The sequence below is a fragment of the Rhinolophus ferrumequinum genome, chromosome 10 (assembly GCF_004115265.2).
Source record: "Rhinolophus ferrumequinum isolate MPI-CBG mRhiFer1 chromosome 10, mRhiFer1_v1.p, whole genome shotgun sequence".
NCBI classification, from domain to species: Eukaryota; Metazoa; Chordata; class Mammalia; order Chiroptera; family Rhinolophidae; genus Rhinolophus; species Rhinolophus ferrumequinum.
The window spans coordinates 71,978,458-72,001,997 of record NC_046293.1 but is presented as its reverse complement, the minus strand read 5'-3'; the positions used below and the strand labels follow the sequence as shown (position 1 = coordinate 72,001,997).

Sequence of the window (23,540 nt, the reverse complement as noted above, 5' to 3'; positions counted from 1 at the left end):
GTAGTCCCTGCTTTATAAGCACAACAAACGGGAATGAAAAGCAACTGCCTTTCCAAAACCAGCAATGGGCTTGTTTTCTTCTCTCCTTCTTCGGGGGAAGGCAGACAGGTGACAGCCAGGGCCCAATAATATAATAATATTTATATATAAAAACAAATATTGAGATAATGATATCGAAGTGTGTGTACCTATATAAACTTCACCATTTAGAAAAACTTAAGAGCAGTGAGATCTTGGTTTCTAAATATATCACTCTCCACAAAAGGAAATCAGGGCTCCTTAGGTAAAAGCTGAAGCCAAGGCAGTGAGAGTACAAGATCAGCCTGCAAGATCTTCAGCCAGAGCTGAAAAGAAAAGAAATTCTCAAAAAATAATAGGGGAGAAGTCCGCTTGACGGCACTTCCAGTGGCTGAATCAGGCAAAATTTAAGTATCAAGATAAAATCATATCAATGGAGTATATTCCATTGAATACAATAGCAACCCATTAATCCATACAATTGAGAGAGAGAGAGAGAGAGAGAGAGAGAGAGAGAGAGAGAGAGAGAGAGAGAGAGAAATCTTTCTCTTAAAGTAGAATAGTGCATAATTTAGGACGAATGATCATATTAGAAATCATTTGACATCCACTGCAATAAATTATTAATTCAGGTAACAAAATCTCAATGGATACTAATGCTTATGGGTAAAAATAAATTAAGGAATACAATTTTTACACATAGTCTCTACATACGTCCCACAAAAATACTGATTAAATAAAAACGGAGCAAAGTAACTCTATCGTGGAGAACCATGGCAAACATTATCTTAACCAAATTCATCATCATAAAATGGGAACTGTCAATATTGTATGATAAGATGCAATGGGAGAAACAGAGCATTATTTCTCTGACATTCCAGACCAAAAGCAAATATGTAAAATGGGTCTAATTATGAGGAAATATCAGACAAACCAAAACTAAGAAACACTATACAAAATGCCTGGCCTCCACATATCAAGTCAGGAAAGTTAAGAAAAGACTGAAGAACCGTCCCAGACTGAGGGCATTACAAAGACATGACAACTGGGTGCAATAAGTTAAGGGCATATGAGAGTTCTTTGTACTATTCTTGCAAATTTTCTGGAAGTTAATTTTTATTTTCCAAGAAAAAATAAAAAGTAGAAAGAAGAAACAGCAATGGTTTGATGAGGCAATCTGGCAATGAACCTGGGAAGCTAAGTACAGAAAGGGTACTTTATAAAGCGCTGCTGAAAGAATGCCAACTCATAGCAGGGTTCTCCACAACAGGCCCTCTCTAGAATGTTCTCTGTATATTCCATCTTAAAAATATTGCTGTGCGAGGGAGTTTAAGCTGCTACCCGCTGCACAGATATATATCAAACCCGGCAAATTTAAGTGCGCAAGGCAAGCATTCAATAAGCTTTTTGTGCTGATGACCAATTATGCCCAGTTCACATAAAACCACAATTGCAGCATAATCTGCAATAGTAGCTGCAGGGCTTACAAAAGCTTTATGTGCATGATGGTTATATGCTCTACATTTCAATCTTTGTGAACTCACAGATCTTCCTACTCCATCTATTGGTTCAACAAACAAGGCAAACTGAAAACCATGCTGAATAAGCATTTTCAAATGCTTTTGTATGCTTTCCCTTTTAGAACTTAGTGTAATTGCCAATTTCCCATGTCACTTCAAGGCAAATCTGAAATCTCACAAAAACTTGTTACAATAAAAACCTCTTCTGAGATCCCATGGAGCTTTTATATATGACACATCCTATATCAAAAGAAAGACAACCTCTAAATTCAGACTTTCTTGACCTAATTTTACAAATCCAGTGTGTATAAAGGATATCTGCTTATATTTAATTAAAAAGCATGATGAGTTTCTCTTTGTATAACATTGCCTTGCCTTATGTAAGGATTGTTTTCTTTGTTTTTTTCTTTTGCAAATTGCCCACATTCCTGATTCTGTTCCTTTTGCCTTTAGGAGTTTGCTTTACGTCCAGTGCTTTTTGTTTGTTTCTTTTTCTTGGCATTTACTTAAAACTGTCAGAAAATAAAGAAAAAGAACGCAGACCTAAAAATAGTTAAGTTATGAATTCTTTTAACAGCTATTTTGAAATTTTGTTAGGGGCTGCTAGAAAGACTGTGGTTTAGGAAAAATGTACAGGTCTCTCTTTTCTCCTTAATTAACTAATGACTTTGTTATGTTACTTCACATTATCTTTGCAAGTATGAGGAATATAGCTCTAAAGTACTGAATGCAAAAGCAATGGGAGAAAAATGACTCATGGGAATAGAGGAGGCATTTTTGGAAGGTTTGAAGGAGCTCAGGTAATTTTTGAACCTTAGGCAAGGTAAGCAAGCTTGAAAATACAGCATAAAGGGTAGACACCGAGAAATAAGAGGAACAACAAAAATTAGGCTTTTGTATCTTTAACTATACTCTTCTCCTTTCTCTTTCTTTACTTCCTATAATCAGGACCTTTAATTCACATTTTAGAAAGCAACTTCTAAAAGTCAGTAACTTGTTCCATCTAGCTATCGAATGTGGTTTATCCTACCATGACCCTCCTAACAATCCATTTTACACATTAAAGCCATAGTAATTTTCCTCATCATGCTTCCTACATATGTTTGTGTGCATATGTGTGCACGCACACACAGACAGAGACATATACACAGAGTCCAGTTTCCTGACATTCAAGAATTTCGATTACAGTCAGGCTCCAATTAGTCTTCATTTTCTAGGAATACTGATCAACTCACCAACCATTCTACCCATCTTGTGTTTACACTATTTATATGGTTCCTTCAGCCTTACATTTCCTTTCCTTTCTGCATGCCTAAATCCCACTTATCTTTGAGGACCCAGCTCAAGTGCCACTTTCCCTGATTCCATGGCTAAAAGTAATTTTCCACTTTTTAAAAGTCTTAATGTAACAAATCTGGTTCACTGCTGGGGAGTTTTAAGCCTCCTGCTTCACTTTGTAGTTATTTTTGAGTCAGCTTCTTGCCTACTATATTGCAGGCAATGGAAATAAAATGATATATGATATGTATCATTTTCATTCTATCCTTGATGCCTTATGCATATTAGATAGCTAGTAGGCAGTGTTGATAGAAGAAAATAGCTGAATGAATAGAAAGTATATTTTCATTCTTTAAATACTTAAAGCTATTTACATTTCAATTAAATTCTCCCATTTATAGGAAGAAAAAAAAATTTCTTAATTTTCCTGTCCCACTGTACATTTTGGCATTTTTTCTATTCTTCCACAGCAGGTTAGTCTACCCCAGGATGACACTCTTTCATTCAACAATTTTTATGTGGTGATTACCATGGGTAAGCTCTGTTCTAGGCAATTATGCTACTATATAATAAAGAAGAGTCTCTGGCTCTCATTGAGCTTACATTGAAGTCAGAGATAACTGAAATCATACTGGCTAATGAGTAAAGAAAAAAATAGCAGACAGTGATAAACTTTATGACTTAAAATACAAGAAAGTCCTGGTCACGATGGTAGGTTAGGTAAACACTGTGACTTTCTCCTCTCATGACCACATCAAAACTACAACTAAACTACAGAACAACCATCCTTGAGAATTGCCTGAGATCTAGCTGAACAGAAGTCCGATAACTGAAAATATACAAAAGAAGCCACATCGAGACTGGTAGGAGGGGTGAAGACAAGGGACAGGCTGGTCTCACAGCCACACGTGGTAGTTAAACATCAAGAGGACTATCTCTGCAGTGGAGGTCCCCTGATGAGCAAGGGGCCCCAGCCCCACATTAGGCTTCCCAACCCAGGGTTCCAGTGCTAGGGAGAGAAATCCCCACAACTTCTGCCTGTGAAAACCAGCAGAGATTGTGGTTGAGTGAGACAGAGGGCAGTTGGAGTCCCAGACACATCTCTTAAAGGGCCACACATAGACCTACTTGCTTTCAGACTTACTTGCTCTGAACTCTAGCACTAGGGCAACAGTTCAAAAGATGCCAGGGACATACAGAAAGGAACTAAATTGAATGGCTGCAGGGCTATGGTCAGAGTGGCAGTTTTTTCCCAGACAAAAGTGCTGGTAGAAGCCATTGTTCCTTTGCTGGGCCCTCCACCCACCCAGCTTTCACACATACACAGGTGGACACTATATCTCAATTTCCATCAACCTGGCTAACACTACTCATCTTGCCCTGATGCTTCCCGGAGACCCTGCCCCACCCAACTTGCGGGCCCACCCAAGCCATTTCTAGTGGGTATTCCATACAAATGGCCTGTCTTGGCTCATGCTGTGGACTTTCCTAAATCTTTCAAAGGTTCACAAACCCCAAACAAGTAGCATCTGGCCTCAGTGTACCCTGTGTCTCTTGCTAAGTGGGCCCAAGCCCCACACTAGAGGTAGCCAGCATCCACTGGTTTGCAGCTTAGCCTGTCCAAGGAAACTTCAAGCCCAACACAAGTGGCAACCATCTGAAAATCACTTTAAGCTCACACCAAGCGGCCCTAGATAGGGTACAGGCAGCGACTGACCTTGGTTTTCAACAGACTTCCACCCAAGAGGCTCCAGAACCAACATACCCAGTGGCCAGCTTCAGACGACACCAGAGTACCACCCAATCACCTCCATAAACACAAAGGGCAGACTTGGCAGGTAACAGAGCCTCACTAAAGCGAATCATGCTCCATAGGGTCGGACCCCTGCACAACAACTCCTCCACTGTAATCACAGCCTGGTCTCACAACCAATCATCCCGAGGGTTAATCCTTCCCATGGACATGTCAACAGCAATCAAGGCTCAATTACAACAGGAGAGCACACACAAGGGACATACCTGGAGCACCTGGCTCAAGTGAAGAGATAGACTGCACCATTGGACCCCACAGGACACCTACTAAATAAGGGCATTCTACCGAGACAGGGAGACATAGCAGCCCTACCTAATACATAGAAACAAACATAGGGGGGCAGCCAAAAGGGAGAGTCAAAGAAACACATCCCAAATGAAAAAGCAGAACAAAACTCCAGAAAAAGAACTAAAAAAAATGGACACAAGCAATCTACCAGATGCAGAGTTCAAAACACTGGTTATAAGGATGCTCAATGATCTCAACAAAGACATGGGAAACATAAAAATAGATAGAAAACAGAAAAATAAAAACAGTCAGAATGAAGAATACAATAACTGAAATAAAGAATACATTAGAGGGCATCAACAGTAGATTAGATGAAGCAGAGGACTTAATCAGAGATTTGGAAGATAAGGTAGCAGAAAACATCCAATCAGAATGGAAAAAAGGAAAAAGAATCCAAAAAAATTAAGATAGTTTAAAGGGCCTCTGGGAAATTATCAAGTGTACCAACATTCACACCATAATAGTATCAGAAGGAGAAGAGAGAGAGAGCAAGGAATTGAAAACTTATTTGAAGAAATAATGACATAAAACTTTCCTAATCAGGTGAATGGAATAGACATACAGGCCCAGGAATTACAGAGTCCCAAACAAGATGAACCCAAACAGACCCACACCAAGACACATCATAATTAAAATGCCAAAGTTTAAAGACAAAGAGAGAGTCTTAAAAGCAACAAGAGAAAAGCAGTGTGTTATTACCTACAAGGAAGTGCCCATAAGATTGTCAGCTAATTTCTCAACAGAAACTTCGCAGGCCAGAAGGGATTTGCAGGAAACATTCAAAGTGATGAAAAGCAAGGATCTACAACCAAAACTACTTTACCCAGCAAAAGTATCATTTAGACCTGAAGGACAGACAAAGAATTTCCCAAACAAGAAAAATTAAAGGAGTTCATTAGCACCAAACCAGTTTTACAAGGAATGTTAGGGGGATTTCTTTAAGAAGAAGAAGGGGGGGGGGAGATTTGAATAATAAAATGTCAGTAACTACAACTACCAACAATTACTTTAAATGTAAATGGATTGAATGCCCCACTCAAAACATGTAGGATGGCTGAATGGATAAGAAAAGAAGACCCTTAAAAATCTGCCTATAAGAGACTCATTTCACATCGAAAGATACACACACACACTGAAAGACTGAAAGTAAAGCGACGGAAAAGATATTTAATAAAAATGCAAACAAACAAAAAAGCTGCAGTAGCAATATTTATACCAGACAAACTAGACTTTAAAACAAAGTCTATAACGAGACAAAGAAGGACCCAGCAATTCCACTTGTGTGTATTTATCTAAAGAAGCTCAAAATACTAATAATAAGACATATGCATCCATATGTTCATTGCAGCGTTATTTACAATAGCCAACATTGGGAAGCAACCTAAGTGTCCATCAATAGATGAATGAATAAAGAAGAGGCAGTGCATATATACAATGGAGTATTATTCAGCTATTAAAAAAAAGAATGAACTCTTTCTACCTGAAACAACATGGATGTACCTACAGGGTATTATGCTAAGTGAAATAAGTCAGATAGACAAAGACAAATACCATCTGATTTCACTTATATGAAAGAATAATTAATAACCTAGCATGACCTAGAAGTAGGCTGAGAAGAGGGAAAAAAGTCACCATCAACCATAAATCTTTCCATTATATTTGTTATCTTTAAATATCAAATATATATACTGTGTTTCCCTGAAAATAAGATCTTACTGGAAAATAAGCTCTAGCATGAGTTTTCAGGAAGACATCCCCTGAACATAAGCCCTAATGCATTTTTTTGAGCAAAAGTTAATATAAGACCCGGTCTTATTTTGGAGGAAACACGGTATACAGATAGATAGATAGATAGATAGATAGATAGATAGATAGATAGATAGATAGATAGAGAGAGAGAGAGAGAGAGGTATAGGTATAGGTATAGGTATAGGTATAGGTATAGGTATAGGTATAGGTATAGATATAGATATAGATACAGATATATTTTAAACTTACATACTTAAAAGTGATTAAGCATTTCCCATTATAAATGAGTCTGACTGAGAATTATACAAATCTACCACTGACATTTTCCCAGCCAGAGTTTTCTTAGTAACAAGACTCTTATTTTTACACATGCAGAAAGAAGTGATAAGCAAAGGAGGGCATGCTGTAGACTGAGGCAGATTTGGGTTCAAAGGTAAACATGTACTAGACCTATGACTTTAAGTGATTATCACTAATGTGACTTGAAATCTCTGCTTTTCATCTCTGTCAAATGGTGATAACATTTCTTTCTCATGGGTTTCTGATAAAGTTTAAATATGAAAATACAGATAAAATGTACATAAATCTTGTAACTGTAAACATTTAACAAATGATAATATTATTATAAAACAGTAAATTATTACTATTATCTTACCAAATGATTAGCAACTCCAAAAAGCCTGTCAGAGATTTTGCAGGAAAGATTCTTAAATGGAGTTGAAGCAGTCAGAGTCGAAAGGACAACAGGGGTTACCTGATCCAAATGACATGACTCTGAAAAATATCTTCCACTAACAGTTAAAAAACTTGAATGCTGTTGAGTACTCTACTTTAAGAAGATGTATATTCCCATTTATAAAATTATTCTGAATTGATAAAACACTTCAAACAACTATTGCCACCTGTGTAGACTATGGTGTGAAATTTTCTCATAGGATGGCTTTATTTACTTTCAACTACGTATATTAATAATAACAAAAATAATTACTGACATTTATAAGTCATTTACTCCAAATCTGGCTCTGTGCTAGAAACTATCCACAGGATTGCCTTATATAATCTTTAAAACAACCAAATGAGTTAGATATTCTTATTAACCACACTTTACAATATTAGAAACTGAAGTTTGAGGAAGGCCTTTTACTATGTGGCAGGTACTGTTCTAAGCCCCATATAAATATCAACTTATCTAATCTTTAAAATAGACTTATGAAGGAGCTTCTATTATTATCATCCCCAGTTTACAGATTAAAAAATTCTAACTGAGGCTCAGAGTCTTTGAATCGGTCATCCAAAGTCACACGACTAATCAATGGTAGCATGGAGACTCCAACCCAGGCAAGCTGGCTCCTGGAGCCATCATTTCATCACCACAAAATTCACAAGTATGCTGAGTATGATAAATTCAAAACTTTATGGCCTTTTTTTTTATCACATTTAGTTTTGAAATGTGGATTATGATTTTGATATCTTAAATTCTGCTATGTCAAACAGGGACCCTGGAGTTAAAAAGCGCTACAGACTTCCATCTGATCCAAACAGAAAGACTTCAAATGAATTATTACTACCGAAGTCAGAATAGCACACTTAAATGAGGTATCCCAAGAGCTGAAATACAATAATTATAAAATTATTTTGTTGAGTCTATAAAGCCTCAGAAAAAAGCACTTAGGTATTTCATTGAGGGAAAATGAATCATTCTAATTTTTTTCTTTACTAAAAGAACTCATACATTTAATAAATGTGTAAGCTATATAACATTCACCCTTACTTAATTATAGCAGACCCTACTTCCTGTTCAGAAAATTTCTTTCCTGTTGCTGAACTGCCAACCTGCTAAAAGGGCAGACATTATTCCTCCCTAGGTTATCTCCTCACCAAATAGAGAATAAAAATGTAGACACGACAATGACTGAGATGTTTCTAATCGATTACAACAAGCCTCAGAACAATAGGTCTAATGTGCTATTTTTATAACTGTAGGGTAGAATACATATTTTAAAATACAACATTTGCTGTATGTAGAATAAATATAAAACAAAACAAAATAAAATAATAAATAGAATGCAAAAACAAATTAAAAATAAAGTACAAATATAATAATTATATAGGTTATTTTTGCCTAGAAACTTGTGCCTACCTGTGGGAAATTAATATAAATTCTATGTTGGGAAAACAATGCCTTATAAAGGACATTGACTGAACATTTGAAACGTGCCAAAATATGTAATAAACATTTTATATGCATTATCCCTATTACTGTTCCCAAGACTATGAGGTCGATACTACTGTTCCTATTTGACAACTAAAGAAAATGAGACACAGATTTCAGTAATTGTCCCAAGTCATACAGTTGGTAAATGGCCGAGCTGGACATTAAATCCACATTTATCCGTTTCCGGAGGCTGCCCCTTTATGGTATGCCCCCTTTTATGGGTAAAAACAAAAATATCTGTAAACTCTATAAAACTGAGAACTATTTTCAAAGACTAATAATAAAAATAATAGCAGCAGTAAGAGATACAGGAGAAAGTCATGGCATCTGGATTCTATTTGGCTTTCGACAACAGCTAGATTAACTTTTGATGGCCTCAAATTCTTGAGGAATGGGGGAGGACTAGAGCATACTGGAGGTTCTTGAAACATTAAATTCTGGTTTTCTATCTTCAGCAAGAAACACTGTTTCTAAAGGATTACCTAAACCATGACTCTGGTAGCCTTCGTTGCTACACTCTGAGTGTGTAGACCTGTAAATGTTTACCACTGTGGACGCGTAGAGGCCACCTTACCTATAAATGAATGGAGCCACCGTGGCGGTGTTTGGATGGCTGTGCTGCTGTTGAGGAAGCTGGACCGCACCATTTCCTGGGGTCTGCCCACTGCTCTGCCCCACCAGCCCAGCAGGAGGAGCTTGGCTGGCTTCCCTTCCTTCCGAAGGAGCAGGGCAATTGGATGTGCTTGCTTTCTCGGTGGTTATGGGCTTAGGTAGGGATTGGGAAGGGCTTCCCTTGGTAGTCCTGAATTTTTCAGACTCTTTGCTTGCTGTGCTGCCGGGTGAAATGGTTTGTTTTGCTGTCGGCACCTTGGAGCCTGGTTTTGGAATCCCACTGGAAGATGGGATTAAGCTTTCTTTCTTGGCTGCTGTTGTCTTGCTGCCCTTGGGGATCAAGCTTGCAATTTTAGAAGTCTTTTTTGGAGCCATCTCCATCCCCTGATCCTTCTCATCCTTGATTGGTTTTTCAGTGCAAACTTTATTTTTGTCCCTGCTCTTTTCCTCTTTGTCCTTTGGCTGTAGCAAAGATTTTTTATTGCTGAGATTTTTGCTTCCAGCTTTTGGAGGAGCTAATTTAGGGGAGACTTTGGGGCTGCTACTTGTTGACCCACCACTATTCACGCCACTGTTAAAACCTTCCATTTCCCCGGATTCAGAAAAGGCATCGTCGTCTTTCCCACCATCGCCGGGTCCTGAACTGGGAGCCTGTGGGGGGCGTAGAGCAGTCCTGGCATTGACCAGCTTAAATTTTTCAAGCATGGATTTCTGTCCTGAGGGCGCTGTTTTGACCCCTTCTGAGATGGGCAGCTTCAGTCTGTCGGCAGGCGGTGTCGGGGAGGTGGCTGGGCTCGCCTGCTTCACGGTCAGCATGGTGGAAGTGGCGCTGTGCTTGACATTCATAGACTTGCTACGCCAGGGTTTGCTGGCGCTTGGAGAAGGGATGGCGGAGGCAGGGGGCTGCCCTGCAGTGCCAGGGGGTTGCATGTTACCGTTGACACCTGAAGATGGTTGAGGTCCTCTGGAGGAATCTGCATATCCAGAAAAGACGTAAAGGACAGGATGATTAGTTTGCATCGTTTGTATCACATCACTCAGTACTTCTAACCACAGACACACGCAAGTATTTCTCCTGTGAACCTAAAACAGACATGCTGGGTGGCAAGCCATTTTTGTGATGTGGCTGTTTTTGTACCCTCCATCAAAACATGTCCAAGAGGCACTGATTTTTGGAAAAGACTTGCTTTATTTTCCCTTCTAAAATTACTCTTATCCAAATGAACTTTGCTAGTCACAGAGATCCAAAGATGAACAAAACACTACCCACCCCCAATTCTTGGTACTTTTTTTTCCCAATCACTGCTGTAGCTCATAGCAGTAAATTGATATTCACATAGCCTTATGAAAATAAGTTGTAAAATGAATATTGAAAAATTGCTTTAACTACAGGGAGACTTATTGTTATCTGATTAAATATGCTTATGAATCATGATTTTGCTTTTTGTTAATATTGTTTAGTTTTATTTGTATAAAAGCATTGAAATTTATGCTTATATGGGTCAGATAATCAACTAAGAAATATACATATATACATAATACGTGTACCTATATTACATATAATATACAATTCTTATAACAACCCTACAAAGTATGTATTAATATTATCATCCTCATTTTACAAATTAAGAAAACTGAGACAAAGGACAACTACATAACTTGTTCAAGGTCATAAACCCTGGATATGAACTGAATCCAGAGCCTGTGATCTTAACTAGCATACCTACAGCCTCTTGTGCTTATCTGAACACACTTTAAATTCTAATAAAAAATTGGGTTACTTTTTGGGGACCATAGGAAAATAAGGCCTTTGTCACACAGGTACTTTACAACATACTAATTTTTACTCAGAAATCTCATTATGATACGATTTTTAGAGGATTGTTCTAGCACTAATTAATGTCTGATCACAAGCCTTATTTTGAAGCATGAAAAACTGAATGTAAAAGAGATTTTATAACATGGTATAAAATAAAAAAGAACTGAGCCTGGAGTAAAAGACCTCAGTACAAATGCTAACATCTGGGAACTGTTTAAGTCTGGTACAGTAATTTACTTTACATTTCATCTACCATAAATACCTCCCTCTTTCATACTTTTTTTTGAGAGATGGGATGATGAATTATTAAATTATATATATATATGTAAAAGAGGCATCATTTGGTACTGTTAACATACGAGATATTGCCAAATAGATGCAAAACTGTTTTTGATGAAATGCCCAAAGAAAATATTTTATAAAGAAGTCCCTTTTTATAATATTCCAGAATTAGAGACCATTAAATTTCATTAAGTATTCATAGATGTAAAACTACAATGCTTTTACTTCTATATGTTTTCTTCAAAGACATGAAAATTCATAATAATATATACTCAAGCCAATAAGTACAATATGCTAGTCTTGCCCAATTTAAATAAGTGTGCCTAAAGTATAATAGACTTGTGAAACATATTAAAAATAATATAGACAAATGCATTTTATATTAAATTTTCTTAAACAAATTGGTATGCCAACATTGACTTCTAATTTTCACTACCTTTCCACAATTCCACATTTCAACTGACAAAAATTAACATAAGACTGTATGTAGATACTCTAGATTAAAATGTAGATCACTGAAAAGTCAAAATCCTTACAACATATATTTAAATTTTAGAGCATATGATTTTTCAGTATTCATGTAAAGTTTGCAATTTTGTCCATTTCTTGAATATTTGTAGAAATCCATTAGGTTCATGTTCAAACACTAAAGTGCTCTGTAAAAAAGTAGGAGTATATACTAATTTTAAGACAAACAAATCCAACAAGCTACAAAATATCCAATGTCTCAAATACACCCACTTCCTGTGAATGGATTTCAATCTTTTACTTCTATCTGTTTTCAGTACAGGTAATTCCAAATTTATTTTACTTACAAATCTTTTCAGAGACTGATAACGTTTCATCATAATTTGAATCATTCTCAGAAGCAGATAGAACATCGAGCACCTACAGGTTGAAATGCCTACCAAATAGTTCATCAGAATAATTCCCATTTATTGGTCAACTCTCGAGCTTGGTCTCACTTCTTCTGTATGAACACACACACACACACACACACACACACACACACACCAAAAACATTATCCCCACCCTCACCTCTGACCATTCTAGCATCAAATCTGGGTTAGGTGGATCCTTTGCATTCTTCCACAGCTTATTATTTCCTCTATTATAGCCATTATAAGTCCACTGCTATTGCCTGTTCCCTCTACAACCCTGTATATCCTACAAGAGCAAAGACCATGCCTGTATTACCCACAGTTTTATACTATGCACCTAGCACCTACTATGTGACAGGCACTGAACTAAGTATTGGACATATATTTACTCAATCCTCCCAACAACTGCACAGTTTTCTGATTGCTATCTTCATTTTACACACAAGGAAACTGAAGTACAAAGAGGTTAAACAACTTGACCAAAGTTACACAATTCGTAAGGGACAAAACTGAGAACTGAACTTAGCCTGGAATCTAAATGAATTCTATCAACCACTATATTATACTATTTCTCAAATGTATAAGGAGAAGTTCAATGACTCATTCATGATAATATTATTCCTTGAATACACATAGAAAACAGTGATTTCCAAATTAATGCCTTTAATATAATTATATCTAGTGAACCTTATTTCTCAATTGTCTAGATTCAATTGGAAGCTGAACACCATCAAACAAAATGAATTTTCTCAAGTTCAGTGAACTCTATACATGCCCATGCATTTCATATAGTGACCTCACTGCTCTGTTGATTTTTGTCCAACATATATAGCTGTGTTTTGCTACTATTTTACTCCTATTCCAGCAATATTAACCAATGCTATTCAGTTCCTACAATCTATAGGATTTGAATCTATACACATCTGTTAATAGTTACTGAGTAGCTATTCTAAGACACTCCAAGACACTGTATAATCTAGTCAGAGGAAAGAAAACAGATTCGTAATGATGAATGGCATATATTAAATATTAAATGAGTAGGAAGTGGGAAATAAAATGGTAAAAGAGATCAGAGATGCCCACAGGGATGTGCAATATTAAATAAAATCAAGACAGAGAAGCTAAGGGAGGGAGGTAGGCATTCAAGACAGGGGAACATTTACAGAGTGTTTTTAGGGAACTATGTGAAAATGTATTCTATTTATTTACATTTAAAATATGTACATACGTGAATTGGGACACAGAGTTGGAGAGAAATGTAGAACCCCCCCAAATCAAAGTGCAGTCTGCTGTGGCTATTGTTAAAAGGAACATGATGGCATCGTATTGACTTCACCTTCACTGTTCTACCCTGATCGCAAAAGTTATTTGTGCTATTTCCTATTCTATAATGAAAATAATAATAACAATGACTACAAGTATAATAATGCCAACTCACATTTTATTGGAGGTTCTTTAACTGCATTATCTCACATCAGTGTTCACAACAACCCGATGAGGGGGCAGGGCTCCTATGTTTCACTCCCACTTCTGGAAACGAAAGCCTTGGGCGCCTAAGCGATTCCTGCACTGGCACCTAGCTAGTGAGGGGTAGTGTGGGGGAGCTAGGGTTTGATCCCACATCGTGTGACTCTCTAGAGCCCAAGCTCTATTATTGTCATGGAATGAATGACATTTTAACTCTAACACGGTGGTTCTTAAACCTAACTGTGCATGAAAGTCGCCTGGGGTCCTGCTGAATACCCATCACACTGTGACGCAGCAGATGTGCCACAGGCCCCGAGACTGCCTTGCTGACAAGCTTCCAGAGGATATTGATGCCGCAGGTCACAGACCGTGCTTTGAGGAGCAAAGTTTTAATAGACTCCGAAATCATGGCAATGACTGACAATAGCAGTGTTAAAGTGTTGTTTCGTATGAAGTGTTGTACCCAAATTGGTTAAATTTGTTACATGTTCCATAGCTGTGCAGTATCAACATTCCGCACTCTTTGAACTTTCAGAACGCTGGCCGGTTCCGTATTCACCGGGATGTTTGGCAATTTGTGGGGAGGGATCACAGAAAACAAAAGAAGCCCATCAGGTTCACCTAATGCCCTTTGTTTCATCCTTTTAGCCACATATTTAGCATGTCTCTTCCATGGAAGTGCAACTAGGTTAAGAAGTCAGGGGACTCCTACTGTGTGACCGGGAGCTTTGGTGGGGATGAGAGAATAGGGTAGAAAAGTAGCAGTCAGAATGCTTTTTTACATGCTGACATTAGCCAGGTAAGACTGTGATCAGAGCTCAAGTACAGAAGAGGCATTTCAACATCATTATGCTGGAAAATGAGACAAGAGGGACTACAAATTATAACATCCACATCCAACCCACCGGCACGGTCACCGCAAAAACGGTAAAATCGTTCTCAGACGAGCACACACATAAGACACTTCTCTAAGCTCAACTCTAAATGTGTCCCCAGCCTGTCTCTATATAGCAGCAATGAGGTGCTCCAGGTTTCATTAAGAGGTCGCTGTGCATCAGGAGGGCACTGAAATAGTCTATGAATTCCTTACAATAAAGGTTTCACAGCCACCCCAGCTCAAATGACACCTACAGAGTGGGTGCCACTACACATTCTAGTCCCTGTGCCATCGATACATTCGACATTAGGTAGCCTCATCACACTGGTATATTTCTGAATGTTGATAGTTCAGCTTCGGACTATGAATGAGTCGTTATCTGGGTACGGGGAAAAGGACAGATACCTAATGCACGTATTTAAAGGGATTCCTGCAATGCATTTGTCTCTTGCATTTGCAGGCCTATTTCTACCTACAGCCCTGCTTCTTGTCTCTGGCCTCCAAAGAAAAATTTTCTTCCATACTCTCTCCTTGCCTTCCCCTCCTTCTTCCACTATAACATTCACCACCACCAATTCCACTACAATCAAATAATACAATTTATCAACCGACTGCTTTTCCCAAGTACTTTGATACTTGGTATCATGTTTCAATCTCTTCATACACAGCGTCTCATTTAAACCCATACTAATCGGCAGTCTACTTACCATTCCTCTTGTTATAAATAAGAAAACAAAAGCTTAGAAAGAGAAAGTAACATGTTTCAATTCATACATATAGTAAAACTTAGAAAAGACAAAAATCAAAATTGGAATTTGGATTTATCGGACTCCAAAACTTGGAGGCTTTTGACTCTCTTATTTTCCTATGTTTGTTATACACCCAGAAATTTTGCTGTGATGGCTCTCCATCCAGAAAGCCACACGTCTGTCTCAACAGTGAAGTTAATTGGGTAACTCACTGAAGCGTGGTTTACTCCTTCCTCAGTTAGTATATAAATGAGGAGAACATCTACAAGACACTCTCTACTCAGTAAAATACATACTCTCTCCTTGGGCATCCTGATTGCACCGTCCTTCGGAATTGATGTAAGAATACATTTTAACTCATGCTTAGAAAACATCTAAATTCACAGACTTAATTTTTAATGATCTCATCTTGCCAAAAGACAACAACCACAAAAATAAATAAATAACATTGATGACATGGGAAAAATGCTAATTAGTTCTACAATTACCAGACGGAGGTAAATGTGGCAGTCAGAACAGGCATATGGGAAGTTTGGATAAGGAGATTTCTCTTGGAACTTCAGCTATCTTTAGAGCCTAGTGCCATGTTGCCAACAGTGTAATTAGCCTGAGAAAGGACACAGGGAACATACTCAGCCTATTTATCTCTTCTTCCTCACTGAATAGTTATGTTGCAGATGGAAGGCAAACCAGCTTTCCACGCCAAAGGTCATAACACAGTAACAATACACCACGTTACAACAACATGGCTGACAAGAGAAGGATTCTTTTTTCAAGTATTCACTGTGTAGCAGGCATTGTACTCAGTGTTATCCATGTTCCCTGCTAACTGTAGGACAACTTCAGTATCACAGAACATTGTGGGAGGGAGAAAATGATTAATCAATGCAGCCATGGCAATTAGTTGGTTAAATAATTAATTTAGACTCTCATTTAAGAAGAACACACCAAAATACCTTTGAACATTAAAAAGAAAGTAGCATTCAAATCCAAGTATGTATTATCACCCACGGTCCCCTTGTTTGCCTCACCACACTCTCCTCCATAAATGACTCCTTGCACAGCGCGTCAATCATCCATATTATGATGACTCAACAGAAACATGGAATGGTGTTACAGGGATCCTAGAGGCCTTGTCCATTCTGCACACGCTTACTTTATACCACTTGGGATGTTACAGTGCCACTTTGTACAGTGTTGTGAAATGTAGGGATGTTTCCATTCACCAGCCAGTTTGGGGAAAAAGTATGTAATTTCTGTACAGCAAGTGTAATATGTATACACCTGTCTATATAAGCATTTATACATAAGCAAACAATATATACTCCCAAGTCTATTTAATCATATCACCTGATATATATATATATATATACCTAATTATCTTAACTCACGTGTATCCCCAAGATTAACTTGAAATTTTCACGTTAACATTATATTTCAGGCTTATATAAGTATTAAGGAAATAAAGCAAAAAGTCATGGCAGAATGCATAACCAACTCACCAGGAACGGAATATAATAGGTAAAACATATTTGCATTGCTTTGAAAAGAAAATAAAAACAGTTCAGTTCATTACTCTTACAGTAATTTAAAAAACAGAGAAACACTGAAGAACTAGATATCTATGTTTCAGCAGTCAAAATTCCATGACTAATGCAACATTCACATTAAACCTTATAGCTCTGAAATGTTCAATTGAAAATGTTGCTAAATTCTCAATATCAATCCTACTAGATCTATGGTGAGTGTCAATGAAAGTAAAACACTTCCACACTAGAAAGTACTTCATTAGGATCCAGAAGAACACAAAGGAGCTCTCCTCTTCAGTAGATGTAGGTACAATGTACGAATCACACGGGAGAAACAATATACAGATGGTAGCACGCCCTCTGGTACTATCTCTTAGCAACATGGAAAAACAACTCTCTGCTAACAAACTCTGTCAAGTAATACATGTTTACAGGCCATCATTTAGAAAGAAAATTCCAAACAAAGCCTGGAATATTTACATTCCTAATAATTCTAACCTGTTTAGCGTTTTTCATACTTATTACCCAGATTTTATAAAACGAGAATGATTTCTTATAATAATTTGCTTCAGGCATATAAACTGTATGTCCAAATGAATCAGGGCATCATTTTCACAAGATCCTTGATTTCCAGTGAACAGGTATTCAAGTACCCTAGAGTACTCTCATTGGGTGCATGGCTAAATTGATAAATGCTATTGTTAGAACATATTATTCATTGTTAGTTTCTGAATGGCAGGTCCCCAAGAGAAGAAACTTGGATTCTCAAAAGAAATGCTTTTGAGAATACATAAAATGCTATCTGCATTTCACCACATGTCCTGAGAAATTTGTTCTCACATTCCATTATAACAAAATGGTGGGCTGGCGTTGCTTTCTATTAATACAACATTTCTATTGCAGCCTTTTCTGAAAGTGATATCTATGGCCATATTCACTGATATTTTAATTCACTGGATGAAATGGTGAAAAGAGCATACTGTTTTTTAAATTGCATTATTATTAATATTAGATGTATATTTTGAATTGGAGTTTGTGATTCTCTCTGATTTCCTTTCATTAAATGTCACACAACTTGCAAATAAGCTATTTTACAATCCCATACATGTGAAAAGCTACTGTGCCTTCAACAGTATGTTTCTTAACAGGGAAATAAAATTGCTTTAATTGTGAATAAACCTTTACTATCTATTACAAATTCTAGAGATTCTTCAATTGAGTCATATAACTCCTCAACTAAGACTTGTTAAAGAAGGTAAAAAGTACATTTCTACTTAAAGCATTCAGGGAGCACATTACAGATAATCTGGTTAACCCTTCAAGTAAAATATCTCAATTCATTAATCTTAAAGGTAACAATTTCTAATAACTAAAAATGAACAACGATTAGAATTTGAATACTCAAGTAAGTACTTTCTGAATTCTGTCATTACGATACTGTAACCTTTGAAAATTCTTGTTTAATTTTCACTATACTTAGTCACATCCAGGATATGTATACCAACTAGTTTCGACACAGATCAACTTGTTAGCAGATAGAATCTTATGTTTTTATTAAGTTATGCCACCACTACAAATCTCCATGGCAAAAAGTTTAAATAAAACCTTCTTACCAAAAGAGATATACCACTGGAATATTCTAAAGAATAAATTTTAAATTATTTCATATGTCATGTTTATTATTGCTTTGTTTCTTTTCATAATTTAAGATAATGTTTTGGAAATACACAATATCAGGGCACAGTGATTAATTTAGAAACATTGATATTAGATGTATTGACATAATTTGTAATTCTATGTTAGTATAAAATGCCATGCAGCATGTCAAATAAATTCCAGGTGGCTGTACTATATCTTATCATACAATGTATGCTTACAGTATGGGTAGTTTTCAGACATTTAATGTCTACGTTTGAGATGTAATAAGTACTTGTGAACGTGAGATCACACACACATTATTATTATTATTATTGGATTTTTAATTAGCTGGAATTAAAAGTAATAGCTAACTCAGTATGAAAACTCTTGTCCTTTGCTGTAGATTTGGACCTAAGTAAATCTGCTTTCTATGGTCAAAAAAAAAAAAACCACCTCATAATGTATGTCATCTGTCTCCATCTTGTGGTTATTTTAAATATTGCTACTGTCTAATTTTGTACTACTTCCTAAACCTACATAAGAGACAATGGATATGAAAAAATATGAATGTTTGCCTACCTTTGGATTTTTACTTTTAAACAGTAGAAACTAACAAAAAAACACTATTTCACATGACAGAAAAATTCAGATACATCACGTATCAAAGTGTTAGGTCATCTAAACCATTTCTAGGTCTCTGTCAATGTTAGTAATTTCTTGCAAAAACATTATATAACTGTAGTATCATGTAGGTAAGCTGAATATTTGAATATGCTGTTCAACACACTTCTATGTCTACATATGTTTAGTTTCCCTTAGAATTTCATAGCACATACATATGACTCTTTCCAGGAAAATCACAAAACGAGGGAAAATGTTTTTCTGATGAGGAATTGTTGTTTCCTTTCTCCCCAGAAAAAGTATAAGTCTTTAGGTTCTTAAATCATAGGTTTTATTCTATATTTTAAAGACAAACTGCTAACTTACAAATACACATTATTTTCTTCTTTTACCATTCAGCTCAAGAACTGGAGAGATTTATGGGATCAAGACACACTGCTTTGCTTTCAGAGATTTAGGATCTGTCCAATTTTGTCTTAATGCGCGGGACATTTTCACAAAAGTGTCTAATTCATGGATTAGCCCTGTCAACTCATGTCTATGTGAGAGAAAGTTGTCTAAGTGTCTAATTCATGGATTAGCCCTGTCAACTCATGTCTATGTGAGAGAAAGTTGTCTAATCAGACAGTCTACAGGAAACAATTTGAAACGATCTAATCTGACCAAAAGAGTTCCTACCTGGTTGAATTAGTCAAACCAAATTTGCCAGCTGTTCTACTAACTAAGCATATTTGTCACTTTTGGATTTTATGTATCATTACAGCCAGAGATAAATATTGTGAAGAAAAGTGAAAATTCTACTGATTTGAAAATGCTACCTCAAAATCCAGCAGAATGCCCCAATCCCTCACACAGGAACACTGCTTACCACAGTATAGGTTCTTGCTTCTCTTGTGGTTTAGATATACACTGCATATTCTCTCACCTGTACTCATGATCCACAGTGATATGAATCAAGCCAGCGTCTCTTTAATTGCATATTTTGCATGTTACAGAGAGCTCTGCATCATATAGTTTATATATAATCTGACTTTAACACAGACTTCTACCATGCGTTCTTTCTTCCTGATAACTTTGAGTTTTAATATTTCCATTGTGCACTCTTTCAGTAAAATAAAATAAACACGGATAATGTGTCTCCTTAGGAAAAACTGAGGTTATCACATTTCTGTGTCCTGTTGCTTTCAAAGATTAAATACGCATCATGTTTATGTGTCAAATTTTGACGCTCCAACTTAACTACCCAAAACACTATGGTACTTAAGTTAACAAAAGCTAACGGTTCAAATAAATTTAATACAGATTTATGATTTCAGGAGAAGTGTTCATAAAAATACAAGAAGACAAAAGGAAAAACTATGTATATGCATCTAAGAGAAACTATTTTGAGAAACAGATTTTACACTGTATATAATTAATGACTTTAAAATAAATGAGTCTGTTTCCTTAAGATGTTCTTTAGATAAGAAAAGCCTTGAAAAAAGCTGGAATTCAGGAGGGAGCACTTAGAAAACACAGGAAACTCCACTGATAACATGTCCATTCCAAAATCTGTAACACTGCTCAAATATTAGATATAGCATGTAATTTATGATACACATCTATTAGACTTACTGACATAATGACGTAACAGGCTAACACTTACCTTTTTCATTGCCATTTGCATAAGTTGGAGGCTTGTTTTTGTCAATGCTGTTAAAGCTCTGACTTCTCCTATTTAAATTAGAGGCTCCCTGGACCTTGCTGCTGCTGCCTGCAGCTGGCACCCTAGAGGGACCTGGAAGCCTGAAATAGTATAAGAAAAATTACATCATTATTGTACATTATGAAAATATGGGGAGCAGGAGGTTCTCAGCAGAAAAGAGTTAATTGGAAAATCACAATATATGATGTTCTAAAATCTATTTAGCAGAAAGTGTTGATTTAAGTGACAAATAAATAAACACAAGGTTTGAGACTCTTCAGAAAAATATTGTTTCACTTTTCAATAAATACGGCTCCAAAGAATACTAATAATATAAAGCAATTAGAAATAAAGTCACCTTTAACTGAAAAAAGTCATACTTACCACACACCTGATGAATAAAACTTTGATTTAAAAGTACTGTAACAATTATATGAAAAGCAAAGGAAATAATAACATTTGACTTTATTATGTTCTTAGGGCACTAATCAGATACCTGCATTTATTGTTAAGTTGTTCTTTTCAATGTATGGGACATTTGGTTTTATCTTAGGCAGCTGTATCCTAAATGAATGTGTACATTAATAACAAGCAGAATAAAGTTAGTGAACAAATTGCAAACAGTACTTAGTGACTAGCTAAGCTAGTTAGCTACTCTAAGCCATGTAGTGGAGACCAAGGTCATGAGTTAATTCATATGTGACCGACCTGCCTCACATAAAAACTTTCATTCTCTTGCCAAAAGGAAGCACCTAGGCTTCAGCTGGTTACCTCAAAGTGTGGCCAACTGATCACAGAAGTGACATGACAAGAAAGGATGCAGGTCTCGGAAGAAGAAAATCTGTTAGCAGAATGATGATTTAAAATACACCTATAATGACAACAGCTTCAGCTATTCTTTGTGCATGAAGGACAGAACATGAGAAAATATAATGTAGACTATCTTTAAATTAGGGGGTTTCACAGGAAGTTATAATCCCCAGTTATTTTATTTGGACTAGAGATCATTTATTTCATTGTTTAAATAGTTTCTATATTAAAAATTTAAATATCAATTATTTCATGAATTGTGCCTCAAATGTGCAATTACTATATTTTATTTCATACTGCTAACATATATTGCATATGTATAATTAACTCAATGCACATAAATTAAAAAATAGAGATTAGGAACTGATATTGGCCTGCTAGGACATATTTGAAGCACATGATATTAAAGGTTGCCAGCCACTTTCCTAGCATTTGCTGCCACCATCTGAGTACCACTGTGTACTGCTCTGATCATTTCTATTTTCAAAGAACAGCAACTCAAAATAATCCAGAACTTATAAAACATGCCTGAATTTTTTACTGTTCCCTTTTACAAAATCTCTAAAATAAAAGAATGTTTACATCTGTTATATTGGTGCCTCAAATATCACAATTTCACAATCCATTGTGACAATATTCACATTCAAACTCAATTTATAATATTGCTTGATACATTATTGCTACAGGTTATTAGACAGCGAATGCTTAAATAATATAAATACTTTTTAAAGAGTAAGAGGAATTGCAGAATGGAATGAACATCAGGGAAGCACAAATGCCAGCTTAAAAACAGAAGTGTTGATTTCTTGGAATAGTTAATAGTTTCAAAATGTTGGCTATATTTTGGAGTTTAAATACATATGGCTAATAAAGAGCCCTGTCAGCTATTTTGCTAATTAGAGGTTGTGTCATACACAAGCTTAGAATCTTTTCCAAAGGATTCCGACGTTTAGCTTTTGTTCAAATGGACCTACAGGCGTTGTAAGAAAAGTACAATGACCACAGACACCAGAAATTTTAAGGAGCAGTAATTGCACTCTTCAGAAAAAACTCAACTAATTTGGCCAATTGTCCCAATCATAATAATTCTGAGAACTATTCCTATAGACACAGTCGTAGATTTAGAAAGTCCGTTCTAAACCCACATGTATAAACAAATTTTGTCACAAAACTTGCCCTGCTTACAATAAAAACTAACCTCTTTCTAGAAAGCAATTAAAATGTATTTTAATCGTTGCTGTGACCCATGAAGCCAAGTGATCTTTAGTTCTCAGAAGAACAAATTAAAACAAATTTAAAAATCCATTTGCTCTTCTCATTACCCTAATTTGACAGGCAGCCAGAGCTCCAGATCATTCATCAAAGTAATAGAAAGAGAAATGAGAATAAGGGGAAAAAAAAAAAAAGAACAAGAGAGATATTCTATTAAATCAAAGTACTTGAAATATATTTTACATTCATGAGTCATAGAAGTGATAATAAAAAATGCTTACTGTACATGGCCGGTCACCGTTCTTTGCACATCTTAAATTTATAACATATCTTCTAAATTTTAGTTAAATATCATTTTGTCTCTCTAGAATCATTTTAATTACCATGGAAATGAATATAACTTAGAAAACTAAGGCAAGGGGAAAATCACATACCTCAAGTCACAGCGTCACAAGCAGTCCTTGCAGCCAAACGCTGT

General features: G+C 36.2%; 1 protein-coding gene across 10 annotated transcripts in view; it reads right to left on the bottom strand.

Moving 5' to 3' along the window:
* NAV3 (neuron navigator 3) overlaps window positions 1-23,540 on the bottom strand; it is a 770,226-nt gene that overhangs the window by 170,184 nt on the left and 576,502 nt on the right. For all 10 annotated transcript variants that reach the window (XM_033117411.1, XM_033117412.1, XM_033117414.1 and 7 more), the window contains 2 exons: window positions 21,002-21,141; window positions 9,456-10,467 (listed from right to left, as the gene is read on the bottom strand). In XM_033117411.1, coding sequence (XP_032973302.1) covers window positions 9,456-10,467; window positions 21,002-21,141 — 1,152 coding nt within the window. The remainder of the gene's footprint in view (window positions 1-9,455; window positions 10,468-21,001; window positions 21,142-23,540) is intronic.